This window comes from Pongo pygmaeus, chromosome 15, assembly GCF_028885625.2.
Source record: "Pongo pygmaeus isolate AG05252 chromosome 15, NHGRI_mPonPyg2-v2.0_pri, whole genome shotgun sequence".
Taxonomy (NCBI): Eukaryota; Metazoa; Chordata; class Mammalia; order Primates; family Hominidae; genus Pongo; species Pongo pygmaeus.
In genome coordinates this window covers 58328787-58342366 of record NC_072388.2, presented here as the reverse complement: position 1 = coordinate 58342366, position 13580 = coordinate 58328787, and the positions used below count along the sequence as shown (strand labels likewise).

General features: G+C 40.6%; 1 protein-coding gene across 2 annotated transcripts in view; it reads left to right on the top strand.

Moving 5' to 3' along the window:
* RTN1 (reticulon 1) overlaps positions 1-13580 on the top strand; it is a 280203-nt gene that overhangs the window by 255980 nt on the left and 10643 nt on the right. For both annotated transcript variants that reach the window (XM_054447579.2, XM_054447580.2), the window contains one exon: positions 12669-12876. In XM_054447579.2, coding sequence (XP_054303554.2) covers positions 12669-12876 — 208 coding nt within the window. The remainder of the gene's footprint in view (positions 1-12668; positions 12877-13580) is intronic.

Below are 13580 nucleotides of genomic sequence, written 5' to 3'. Positions count from 1 at the left end.
CTGTTTTCCAAAATCTTCACCCCTCCCTTCCCTCTAACATTCCTAGGTTTTGCTCAACCTAAAGGTTTACTTGTTGCTACTACTCCCCAAACTACCATCTTCTTTATTACTTTGAACTTGCCCCACCCAGCCTCTTACAATAAGGCTTCCATCCCCACTACTCCTAGCACTGCCCCCTGCAAAGTTATGAATGACCTTCCTTTCAGTCTCCAAATCCAGTGGTCCTTTCTACATTTCCATTTCCTTGTTATGTCTACAGCATTCCACACTGTAGCTTACCCCTTCCTTCTGGGAAATGTTCTTCTCCTTGGCTGCCATAACCTGCACTATTGTGGTGCCCTTTCTAGCAGGTGGACCTCTCTTTTCTCTGGACCCACTTATTCCTTTCAATCCCAAAGGATGGTTTCATCCTAGACTGCATCCCTTAGCCTTCCCTCCATTGGAGATTTCCTCCACTGTCATGGCTGCAGTCATTTCCACATAGAATACACCCAAAAGTAAATATTCAGCCTCCTGTACTAAATTTTAGCCCTGCATTTCCAATGGCCTACTGTACATATTCATCTGAATATCATTGGATATATGATATTAAGGACCATGTTAACTCAGGGCTACTGTGACAGAGCCTAAAGAGCAAGTCATTTAACTTCTAAGCTTTTAAAACACTTAGTAATGTGTGCAGCTGTCAGCCTCATTTCATCTCTGATCTCATCTCTGCCCCAGGCTGTGTCAGAATGCCCTGCTTAGATGTCATCATGTCAGAATCTGGAGATTTAAAAACAAGTGTCAGCTTTTCCCCAAACCAGTTCACCCTCAAATTTCCTGTTTTTGGCAGTGATACTAATTACTCAGTCACCCAGCTTTGAAATGTTGTTTTCACCCTTAATTAGCTCTTCCTCGTTTCTCCCACAGTTAGTCACCATTCTTGGCAACTAATCCTTTGTAATATTTCCTTTTATCCACCCCATCTCCTTAACAAATTGTCCGCCACACTCACATACCATCCCACATCCTCTTTCTTCGTCAATTCTAGTACTATCTCTTCCTTAAACTCAACTTTTGCCACCTACAACGGTACAAGATATGTTGGCATCGAGACAACGTTTGTTAAAAGATTGTTCAATCTTCCCAGCTAGACCTAAAATTCCTTGAAAGCAGGATCCAAATTTTATGATTTCTTCACTCCTGTGCTTATTTAGATAATAGGTGATCAATAACTGTTTACTATTGAAATAACTTTTTACTCAAAGAAATTTCTCTTTAAATATGTAGTTCTAAAAGCAGTTTTAAATATAATCAGATTTCCCTAAACTAATTTTACACAACTTTTGGGGACATCTAACATGTAATGTGAGAGAGGCAACTATTTTGTTTTGGAAGAAGCATCAGATTTAGGGTTTGATCCTGATTCTCCTATTAACTAGCCAAGATACAAGTGCAACCACCCAAGGGATTCACCTTGCCTGCTGCCTAGACAGAGCTGATTCATCAAGACAGGGGAATTGCAATAGAGAAAGAGTAATTCAAATTAGTCTCACTGAGCATTCAGGGAGCAGAGTTTTTAAGGATAACTTTGTGGGTGGGGGAAGCCAGTGAGCCGGGAGTGCTGATTGGTCAGGGATGAAATCACAGGGAGTCAAAGCTGTCTTCTTGTGCTCAGCCAGTTCCTGGGTAGGGGCCACAGATCAGATGAGCCAGTTTATTGATCTAGGTGGGGCCATCTGATCCATCAAATGTAGTGTCTGCAAAATATCTCAAGCACTGATCTTAAGAGCAGTTTAGGGAGGGTCAGAATCTTGTAGCCTCTAGTTGCATGACTCCTAAACCATAATTTCTCATCTTATGGCTAATGTTAGTCCTGCAAAGGCAATCTAGTCCCCAGGCAAGAAGGAGGTCTGCTTTGGGAAAGGGCTGTTACTGTCTTTGTTTAAACTATGAACTAAGTTTCTTCCAAAGTTAGTTCAGCCTACACCCAGGAATGAACAAGGACAGCTTGGAGGTTAGAAGCAAGATGGAGTTAGTTAAGTTAGATCTCTTTCACTGTCTCAGTCATAATTTTGCAAAAGCAGTTTCAATCCTTCCCTTTGGGTTTTATAACACCTTAATCTTAAGGAGTAGGCTGTGAAGATGGGAAAAGGCCGTTGATTGCTCTGGCTTCTTCCTGCTGACAGGGGATGTAGTGGGAATGGGAGTGAACCCCAAGGTGAGAAGAGTGGAACCTCTTTGCAACTGTCTGAGCGTACTCATGCAGGCCTGGCTGGGCTTTCAAGACTTGCATGGCAAAAACAGTACTCTTATTTATAGTTTTACTACATTGTTTAAGTGAACAGCCTACTATAAGGTAAATAACGAGTTCTAGGATGAGGAGTACAATTCCCAGTTTTAAAAGCAAAGATTTGAAAGCATTAGTGTGGGGACTTCTAACCCACAAATAATTTAGAATTTAGTTTAAACTGTAGAAAAAAACCTCAAGAACAGCTAACAACAGTGTAGTATAGTTTTTCTTTTGAAGCATAATTTTTCTCTCTCCAGTCACCATTTTCATTAAAAACAAATCATGAGAGAAATGATTTGTTTATAAAATAAACTTTACTCTTACTTTACTTGGCCTGATTATTTGCATAAAGTACAGCAAGAGTAATTATTTTTCATGTAGGCTTTTTAAATTGGCTTTGATAGAACTCTGTTCCATGAAGAACTTTAGATAATACTTTTTAAAAGCCGAGCCCAGCAATAGGTTTGTACCCTTTAATACCTATGAGGTGGGAAAATTCCTCTTCTCTTGAGGTCCCAAGATAACTTGGGGGTCCTGGGCCTGTTATAAAGTGACATTCTTTTCTTACCACAGGTCAGGAACCTTGTACAGGGACTCTGTGGACAAGGTATGAGACCAGATTCCCCAGTGGGCTTTAATTGGCTTTATAAGTCAACTTTGATTCTTTAAAGGAAGTATGCCATTCCAGTTAAAGCCTTGGTAAAATAACCAATTTCTCCAATTGTGTCCTGTTAGGAAAGAAAACAGATTCTTATTACACTTATGCAATTAACTATACTTCCATAAATTGAGAATATTCACAAATCGTTTCCAAATTCTGGAGAAATTAGGCAGAGAGGAAAAATGTGCTCCAAATTTTGTTTACAGAAGTTTATTTTACTCGCTTGTTAAAAGTTGCAAATAGCACTAAAGAAGTAAGTTCTCTTGACTCTGAAAAGAAAAGGGTTAGCAATGTTTAACACATTAGCTTTCCATGAGAGCCCTAAAAGTTTGTTCTTTTCCTGTCTTTCAATAGCACAATTTTTCAAGTTATTTGAGACCTACACTTAAGAGTCCTATATCTGATTACAAACTACCTTTTGAAAAGGACCAAAGCAAGACAAAATGTCTGTGGATGACAAAAGTCTGTAGCCGCTATTAAAGCTGCAATTAACTAGGAATTTTGGTTACTTTTGTGGCATACAACAATTTTACATAACAATTATAATTATTAATAATGTACACTAAATTATGTCAACATTATAGAAGTTTCCCATAATTTTGGAACACATACTAATAATATTTATATAAGTAAAGTCCAAAGTAAACCAAACACCAGTTACTCTTCTATTTGAAACATTTTCCTCTATTTTAATGTCACAATCTCCAGCGTTATTAATTAGAATCCTGCATTTAAGAGCACCTGTTAAATTTGATAGCTGATTATAAAACAGTTTTTACCAAAACGCAACAATTGTCTGTAGATGATAAAAATATTTTAAGGCAGCCACAGTTAAAGACAGGATTGACAAGAAAATTTGTTACCTCTGTGGCACACAGTCTGTTAACATAGTTATGATGATTACTGATAACATATACTAAGTTATATTAGAATTATAGGAGTTTTACATAATTTCAGAGCATATACCAATAACACATTTACACAAATATAGACCAAAGAAAACCAAACACCATTTCATATTTGACAATGCTTTCTGTATGATTTTTGTACCAAATAAGCCAAATGTTATTTTTGAACTTTAGAGGACCTAATATCTAAAATATTAGGTAAAAAAGAGACATAATTTATAATTTGATGTTGGAAAGTTTGTTAAATATCAAAGGTTTAAAATACTGGTTATCACAAAATAGAATCCCAGGTTACCATACGTAACTCATTTGGCCAAAACGATAACTCCAAAAAAATTTTTAAAAAAGGAAAACCTTTACTCTGATAGAGGAGACTTAGCTTTCCAAACAAGATGCAATGAAGATAGCATGAGCCCATGAGCCAACTAAATCTATCTCTTCTCTTCTTTCTTTCCTCCTTTTTTTCCCTGCGATTTACCCAAAGAAGAAAATAAGACCTTTTTATTATCTGTTAACATTACATAAAAATCATCTTTAAAAGAGAAAAACATATTTCATGTTTGCATTAGTGTATTGTTAATGTTAAAGCTAGTGTTTTTAAATAAAATTTTGTATCTTTATTCAGTTTTAATTAGTTTGACCATAGGGTAAGATTTTCACAAACCCTTTAGAACCTTTTACAATTTTCCATTAAACAGCAGATCAATTTTCTAAGAAAGCCCTGTTATTTAGACACATGGGCCCAGATTCAGGCCCCACATCAGTACGATTTTGATGTTTTTTGTTGTTGCTGTTTTTTTTTTTTTTTAGATGGAGTTTCACTCTTGTTGTCCAGGCTGGAGTGCAATGGCATGATCTCTGTTCACCGCAACCTCCGCCTCCCGGGTTCAAGTGATTCTCCTGCCTCAGCCTCCCAAGTAGCTGGGATTACAGGCATGCGCTACCATACCCGGCTAATTTTGCATTTTTAGTAGAGATGGGGTTTCTCCACATTGGTCAGGCTGGTCTCGAACTCCTGACTTCAGGTGATCCACCAGCCTCAGCCTCCCAAAGTGCTGGGATTACAGGTATGAGCCGCCATGCCCAGCCGATTTTAATGTTTTAACCTAAGGGAAAAAGCTAAATAATTTCTTTTAAATATTAGCCAACTGGTTTGTACCCACAGAATTTTTACAAGATTAACCCTTTCACTTTGCTTAAGCCTTCAGTTTTGTTCTGTTACTCTTTTAGGTTAAGACAATTTTTAAAACCCTCGGAACTAGACAAAATTACATTCCCTTTAACAAAAGCTATATTCCCATGCCTTCTTATAATCTTTTACCAAAAACACATTCCCTACATATCTTGTACGTAAAACTGCTTCTTCAGTGGTCTCAACTACATACTACAATGTTAACTGTTAGCAACTTTTATTTTTAGTGGAAAACCTGATAAGAGATTTTAATTATGTACTAAGGGTGGAGCCTAGGACATCGGACAGAAATGAAGATAAGATCTGACGCATTTTAGCATAGCTGGTGGACTTGGCTTTCCGTATGTCCCCAGGCCTTATCTATAATCTGCTCCAAAGTAGGTAAATCGAACAATTTTCAAAAGTCAAAGAAACAGCTTGACCTTAAAGCATTTAGCAAATTTGATATTTGACCTTAATTTAGACCAAACATCTACATTTTCAAGACATTTTATTTTACCAATAATCTTTAAAACTGTCTTTATTTCCCAAAGATTCCTAAAGTCACGTGAACAAAACGGCATTAAAATTTCTGTTTTTCTGACAAAATATTTGATTTAAGCACGTATGTTTCTAAGCCAATTAATCAGAGCTTTTTTATACATAAACATACAACACATATAAATACACAGACAGGAGATTTAGCACTTGTGAAATTTTTCACTTGCCAGTTTCTTAATTGGATGACTGGCTTCAGGGTGGAGCCCTTGGAGGAGCAGGGCCAGGAAAACATGAATTTCTAGGGCCAAATAAGCAGCTGAAGGCAAAGACAGATCCCCAAAATTAAGGGTACCATTTTATACTGGATCCTGGATCCCCAAAAGGAGGAAAATAGGAGAAGATAGCGCAATGCTTCTACCCTGCATTTTATTGCAAGGCAACCCAACGCCAATCAGCCCATTTTGTAATCAGCCCATCTCTCCTGGGAGTCTTATCTCCCAGTGGGGGGTAGTGGGGACGTTTTCTTGTCTTCCGAGTAGCCAAGAGCATGCTTCTCTGATCCAAGTGTGCAAAGAATTAAGTATCCCTCCATAACTACTATTAGCCATCCCTTATATTTCCTACCTAATTATCATAATACGAAGTAATTTCTGATACCCCCAAAACTCAAAACCATCAGATAACAGTATGCAAAACAGAACAGAGCCTTTAATTTTGAGAAGGATTTATCTGCTTTTAATTCCTGAGGTTTTATGAGGAAATCAGAGGTTTTTTCCAAAACAGGGTCTGTGGTGCCTCCTCTGTTTTTCCCAATGAGTCTCAGGCTACCAGAAGTTATCTTAGGGCCTCTCATGTGTGCATTAAGAAGGACAAGACAAAAAAATGGAGAAAAATAATACAGTCGACTGAGAAGAAAAATTCTTTTTCCAGAAAAACAAGTTCCAAGAAGAGAAAAACATAAAGGCCTTTTAAATATATCTATAGGCCGGGCGCAGTGGCTCACACGTGTAATCCCAGCACTTTGGGAGGCCGAGGCAGGTGGATCACAAGATCAGGAGTTCAAGATCAGTCTGGCCAACATGGTGAAACCCCATCTCTACTACAAATACAAAAAATTATGCAGGCCTGTTTGCGTGTGCCTATAGTCCTAGCTACTTGGGAGGCTGAGGCAAGAGAATCACTTGAACCCAGGGAACAGAAGTTGCAGTGAGCTGAGATCACACCACTGCACTCCAGACTGGGCGACAGAGTGAGACACCATGTCAAAAAATAATAAATAAATAAAAAAATCTATAGCTTGTTTATCCACTTTTAATTAAACTGACTTTTAACCATAGTGCTCTTTAAAAAAGAAATCCTTTCATATTTCTTATTACCTGACGTTAGCCATGCCAAGTGGCCAATATTTTTACTTTCTGAACTTTACCAAAGGTAACCTCCTAGGTGCTTCAAAGACATGGTAAACAGTTTCTTTTTTTATAAGATTTAGAATTTCCACAAGGTAGTTCAAAGAAAGGAAAATTCAAGAGAGGAAATTACAAGCTAAGTATGGGGGAAAATCCTCAATAAATGGCAAAATTACACAAATAAACCAGAAAGGAATTATTCCAGAAGCCAACAATTGAACCCCGGCCACCACTGTCAAAAGATAAAGCCGTAGCTACTGAGCTATACGGCATTGAGCAGTTTCTATTGCTTTTCCCAGAAGGAGCCTAGAGAAGCAAATTTCAAGCTTGGAAAGCTTTTAACTGCCCAAGAAAAAATTTTAGGACTAATCATGACATGAACCCCAAAATTCCTGTCCTCTGGATGGTGGAAACCAAAAGGAAGTATCCCACATGGTCACAAGGTTAAGCTCTTAAGGACACAAAACAAGACAGAGAAATTTTATACAGTGTTGGTTTCAGGGACCTGTAGCAAAGTTTGTAACTGACCAGCCTGCGAAGCTGGCTTGAAAAGCAGGCTTATAGGGGTTTTAAACCCACATTATATCCTTCGATACCCCCTCTCCATTACAGAACACAGAAAGACAAAGTTTTAGCACAAAGTACACAACGTTTGCTACAGCCTAAGACTAGTTTCACAATCCTTTTTTCTATTAATCAAACCTTGTGGAGGAGACCAGTAGTTTACTGTTTTACCCAGACAGAGAAAGAGAGAGAGAGAGAGAGAGACCAGAAACTTGGCTGGTAAGAATTTCTTACCCTTTTTGCTGGCATACCAGGTTTCTGGGTCCCTTTTCTCTGCAGCTTCCAGAAGAATGGAGTGGCTTCTGATGACCCTGCTCACTTGTGCTATAGCAGTGGGGTTCCAGCCACTTTACAAGAGAAAATCACCCTTTACTGTTTTGTGGAACCACAGGCAAGATTCTTAATTTTCAAGATGCTGCCCAATGGGCTGCAAGGGGAACTGAATTAACATTTTCCATCCCAGCAAAATACACATAACAAAACAGACATTAGTCACCTCATTCAGCACCCAGTATCAGCCTGGAAAAGCTCAAACTTTTTCCCTTTGGTCCCTGTTGTCTTTAATCCACTCCAGGTGGGGACAGATGACCTCCAAATGGTAATTCACAATGGGGTCTCTGGGCAAGGCAAAAAGCAGATAGTCACCCCAAGAGGCCTGTTGAGCCTTCTTTAGGGCTCATGGAATGTGACCAGATAAGGATGGTTCTCTGAGTTAGGCCTGCTGGATTTCCATCAGCAACCGTCTCTGAGATCCCTTCCACATATACAAGCACAGACAAAGAGGAGATGGACAGAAGGCCTTCCAAATTAGATCCCTAACCAAGAACTCCAAGAGTATCCCTTCCAAACTATCCTCCTATTCTCTGTCTGAGAAACCTCCTCGAAATCTTCATGATTGAGGAGACGTCTCCCAAACCAGGACTCTTCATACTAGTTAGAAAGAACCAACTGAGAACCCCCAAAGAGCAAAACAGACACCCTGCAATGAGGCTACAGACACAGACACCCCATGGTGGAGCTAGAAACAGACACTCCACAATGGGGCTACAGACACCCCCCATAGGGCTACATTACCAGTCAGGAGAAGAAAGGAGGCATTGGCAGCACCTAGGATAGTCACCAATCTGGACACCCTGCAATGGGGCTACAGACAGACACTCCACCATGGGGCTACAGTCACCCTGTGATAAGGCAACAGTTAAGGGACATCTCCCCAGGACTATTTCTCCATTGCAATTAAATTCATGTACATTGGGTCAGCAGTGCCACGCCAGTAGAAAGAATACCAGAGTCAGCCCCCAGTCCAAGAGAACTAGGAGGCCACTTGGGCTGGCTTCTGGATCCATCACTGGAGGGGGGCCATTGAACCACAGGCAGGTAGCCACAAGGGCGATCATGGATGAGCCCCCAAATTTGTAACTGCCCAAGGGGTTCACCTTGCCCACTGCCTAGACAGAGCTAATTCATCAAGACAGGGGAATTGCAATGGAGAAAGAGTACTTCACACAGAGCCGGCTGTGTGGGAGAACCAAGTTTTATTATTACTCAAATCAGTCTCTCTGAGCATTCAGGGAGCAGGTTTTTAAGGATAACTTTGTGGGTGGGGGGAAGCCAGTGAACCAGGAGTGCTGATTGGTCAGAGATGAAATCATAGGGAGTCAAAGCTGTCTTCCTGTGCTCAGTCAGTTCCTGGGTGGGGGCCACAAGATCAGATAAACCTGTTTATTGATCTGAATGGGGCCAGCTTATCCATCAAGTGCAGGGTCTGCAAAGTATCTCAAGCACTGATCTTAGGAGCAGTTTAGGGAGGGTCAGAATCTTGTGGCCTCCAGCTGCATGACTCCTAAACCATAATTTCTCATCTTGTGACTAATGTTAGTCCTACAAAGGCAATCTAGTCCCCAGGCAAGAAGGAGGTGTGCTTTGGGAAAGGGCAGTTACCATCTTTGTTTAAACTATAAACTAAATTTCTCCAAAAGTTAGTCGAGCCTATGCCCAGGAATGAACAAGGACAGCTTGGAGGTTAGAAGCAAGATGGAGTTAGTCAAATTAGATCTCGTTCACTGTCTCAGTCATAATTTTGCAAAGGTGGTTTTACAAGTTTCTAAAAGTTTAGTTTCCTCACCTGTTACATACCTATACAATGGAGTTTATTCTGAGGTTTCAGTGAGATAACATATGAGAGTGCTTTGAACATTTCAGAATCAATGTAAATAGATAATATTGTTACAAAGTATCCAGAACCAACAGCCTATTGTTTTAAGATAACAGTCTTTTTGTTAACCTCCTTATTAGAAACCTCCTGCAATGTTAGCAAGTAATTGAAAGACCTGCTAAGAGACGACTCTACACCAAACTCATGTTACTTAGCTAATGCTTTCTGCCCACAGTTTCTTCAAGGAAAGTCCATGAAGTGCCTGACATTCACAGACTTCTTGAGCAGGTGGCCTCGTGGTTGGAGATTTAGGAGGCTTCCCTAGAGGGCATGCCATTTCTACCAGGTATAAAGCAATTCATTCAGAGGGGATTCACTTGAAAATAGCAAATTCTATCTTCTCTCTGTCTGAAAACTCCTTTCAGGCTCTTCTGAGCCCCTTCACATCTCACAAGTGGGTAAGCATCTTCCTTCACACTAAGGAGTGCCCCCTTCAGCACAAATCATAATGTCTTATAATGTATTTGTTTCCAAATGTGTACAGGTGTCATAAAGCAGATTACCATTTATTTCTTATCCCTTTGTGTGAGTGTGTGTTTGTTTTGTATAATTCACTTATTTTTATATCCCCACCACCCAGCACAAAGCCTGGCATTTAGTTCCTGCTCAATAAATGAAAACAGATGTGTAAGAGGTAACACTTCAATTAGTGGTGATGCTTTAGTTTCCTTTTAATTCCCATTTGCCCCTCCCTTGCACAAAGAGAGTAAATACCTGGAGGCCCTGCACCCTCAAAGACCTTTAGCCCTGCTGCCTTGGCTTTAGACCTTTAGCCTAGGCTTGCCCCAATTTATTGTCTCCGATCCATTCAACACAGGAGCTGCTGGACTTCTGTGGAGAGCCCCTTTTCTCCCAGTCTGCCCTCTACTCTCAGAGTTCCAGGAGTTTATTGCAGGTCATGTCTTCCAAAAGATCCCTCTTCTCCACCCGAAAAGGATTATAGCTTTTGGTGCTTCATTCTAAACAAACTCTTCTAAAAGAAGAATCATTTGGTGAACTCATTCATGTTTTGTTGTTAAGTACAAGCAAATCTTTAATGCATTATTCTATTCTAGCATCTTTGCATTAAAAAAAAGATGGTAACATCTTTTTTTGTTAAAAAAAAAAAAAATAGGCCAAACGAATGAATTTCTTTTCTTTCTCTCTTTCTTTTTTTTTTTTTTTTTTTTTTTTTGAGACGGAGTTTCGCTCTTGTTGCCCAGGCTGAGTGCAATGGTGCGATCTTGGCTCACTGCAACCTCCACCTCCTGGGTTCAAGCAATTCTCCTGCCTCAGCCTCCCGAGTCACTGGGATTACAGGTGCCCACCACCATGCCCAGCTAATTTTGTTATTTTTAGTAGAGACAGGGTTTCAGCATGTTGGCCGGGCTGGTCTCGAACTCCTGACCTCAGGTGATCCAGCTGCCTCGGCCTCCCAAAGTGCTGGGATTACAGGCATGGGCCACCATGCCCAGCCCAGAAATGAATTTCTAATAGTCAGACAGTGTGACTGGGGTCGGGATAGGGAGAAGAGAGAGGCTTTAGAGCACATTCCTTTTTTTATTTTTTATTTTTGCCTCTGGAAACCTATTGGTAGGACCAGTCCTACTCAAAAGAGAAAAAAAAGATCTGTTTCACTCCCAAAACATGCTTGTGAGCCTCTTCTCTATTTCCTACATAGCAGAAATGTCATAGAGGAAAGGGAACAAATTTTGCCCAACAAAGGTCTGCCTACTGGAGTCTTTCTGAGTTAATGTCCGTGATGGACCAGGTAGTGGTGGTGGGTGGGGAGTTTGTGGGGAGTGAATTCTCTCTCCGGCTTCAGATTGCTGGGAGTATCCTCAGCCTGTTATGAAGGAAACCCTTTTAGACCTGATTTACTCTCCAGCCAGCCTGAGGAAAGTCTGTAGCCAAAGAGAGGGTTAGTACTTTACTCTGCAAAAATTCCTTATGTCACCTCTATTGCCTTGCATTGTCATGAGGGCATGTGACTTTTTCAATATTGTTCTTTCATGCTAATTACACACCCATGTAAGATGGGAGTAGCTCCCTGCTCTCTTCAACCTGATCACTTCTGTCTTCCTATGAGCAAATGACTGGAGTCTAATTCTGTAAACCAGGTGTCTTCAGGTACACTGCAGGTGAAGCTAGCAGTACAAACCACTACCACTTACATTTGGTTGTGAGATGGGAATTTTGCATCTTATTTCTCTTCCTTAAAATTGATTGGCATAACATTCTATAAAAACCATTTGTCACATACCCAGTTGAAGGATAAATTTGCACAGATCCTTCAGTAAGGGTTTTATGCTTTTTTTTTAATATCCCGGGACTGGAATATTTAAAGTATTTCCATTTTGCATGACATTTGAAGCACTATGACTACCCTTTTGTGTGTAATTTTTTGTTTCTAAGTTGAAGGAGGGTAATAACTGAATGATGGATGCAATGTAGATTTTAAAGGTTCCATTTCAGATTTTTAAATCACAGAATGTAAGCAAGCAAACCATGTTGAACAAAATAGTTTAATCCACATGTCAGCTCCAGGGTCTCTCTTTTTTTTTTTTTTTTTTTTTTGAGACAGAGTCTCACCCTGTCACCCAGGCTGGAGTGCAGTGGAGTGAAGTGGTACTTCACAGAGTCCTCTACATTTTCAAGTTTGTTTCAAAGTCACATAATTCAGGCCACTGTATGGATGATGTAGCCCACAGAGCTACACCCATCGTGATATGGTCAATGGAGATTCAATAGTCTTTTCTTATATGTGAATTTGTGAATTATCCTCAAGGGTGGAAAAGATTCTTCCAAACCAAAGTGGAATGACAGTAAGTGCCCTTGGCATAGCCATCTGTCTGCTCACTTGTGTTTAGGAATCCAAATGCCAGGTGAGAACCCACAGCAACCACAGCTTGGTGGAGTGAGCCACAGCAGTTCATGTGGCGGCACTGCGGGAGCTCAGCTGGGTGTGTTTGGTGTCTCCTTCTGCAGCTATTGACCTGCTGTATTGGCGGGACATCAAGCAGACGGGCATCGTGTTTGGGAGTTTCCTGCTGCTGCTCTTCTCCCTGACCCAGTTCAGCGTGGTGAGCGTTGTGGCCTACCTGGCCCTGGCCGCACTCTCAGCCACCATCAGTTTCCGCATCTACAAGTCTGTTTTACAAGCTGTGCAGAAAACCGACGAGGGCCACCCTTTCAAGTGAGTGCCTCAGCTGAGGAGCCCTCACCCCCTGACCAGGAGGTTTTCCCCTCACCTGTATTTCAGCTCACAGATGCACTTGAGTCATGTTTCTCTGAGACCCAGCAGACCTCTTAGAGTCTCCCCTAACACCCTGTCTTTGAATATCTAACATTTCTGGTGAATTTCTGAAACAAACTCGATTATTCTTATTCCAATACTTATTGCTTTGTTGAGTTTTCATATGTATTTACTACTAACAGTAATCATAATCCAACAGTTACTTAATCCTCTCAGCAATATGAGAAAGGCACAGCAGGCATTTTTGTCCCTATTTACAGGTGGGAACACTGAGGTTCTGAGAAGTGATGTGACATGCTCAAGGCCAGGTGGCCAGTAAATAGCACAAAACCAGGACTAGGGTATTTGGGTCTTTATTTCCATGCTTTCTCTAGAAGTTTAACACCAAAGGGCCAACCTTCTGGTGCGGGTGCAGGGTTCATGAACAATCTTCTCGTATATCCTTCTCTACATTTTTATACTGGGGAAACCTGATTTGAATGCACATTGAAGAAGAGGAAATACAAAAATAAAAGGGCAATCTACTAACAGGATATATGACATCTGGCAGAGGGAGGTGTTAGCACTGCCAGCTGCTATAACAAAATACCATAGACAGAGTGGCTTGTTCTGGAGGCTGGGAAATCCAAGATCAAGGTGCCAGC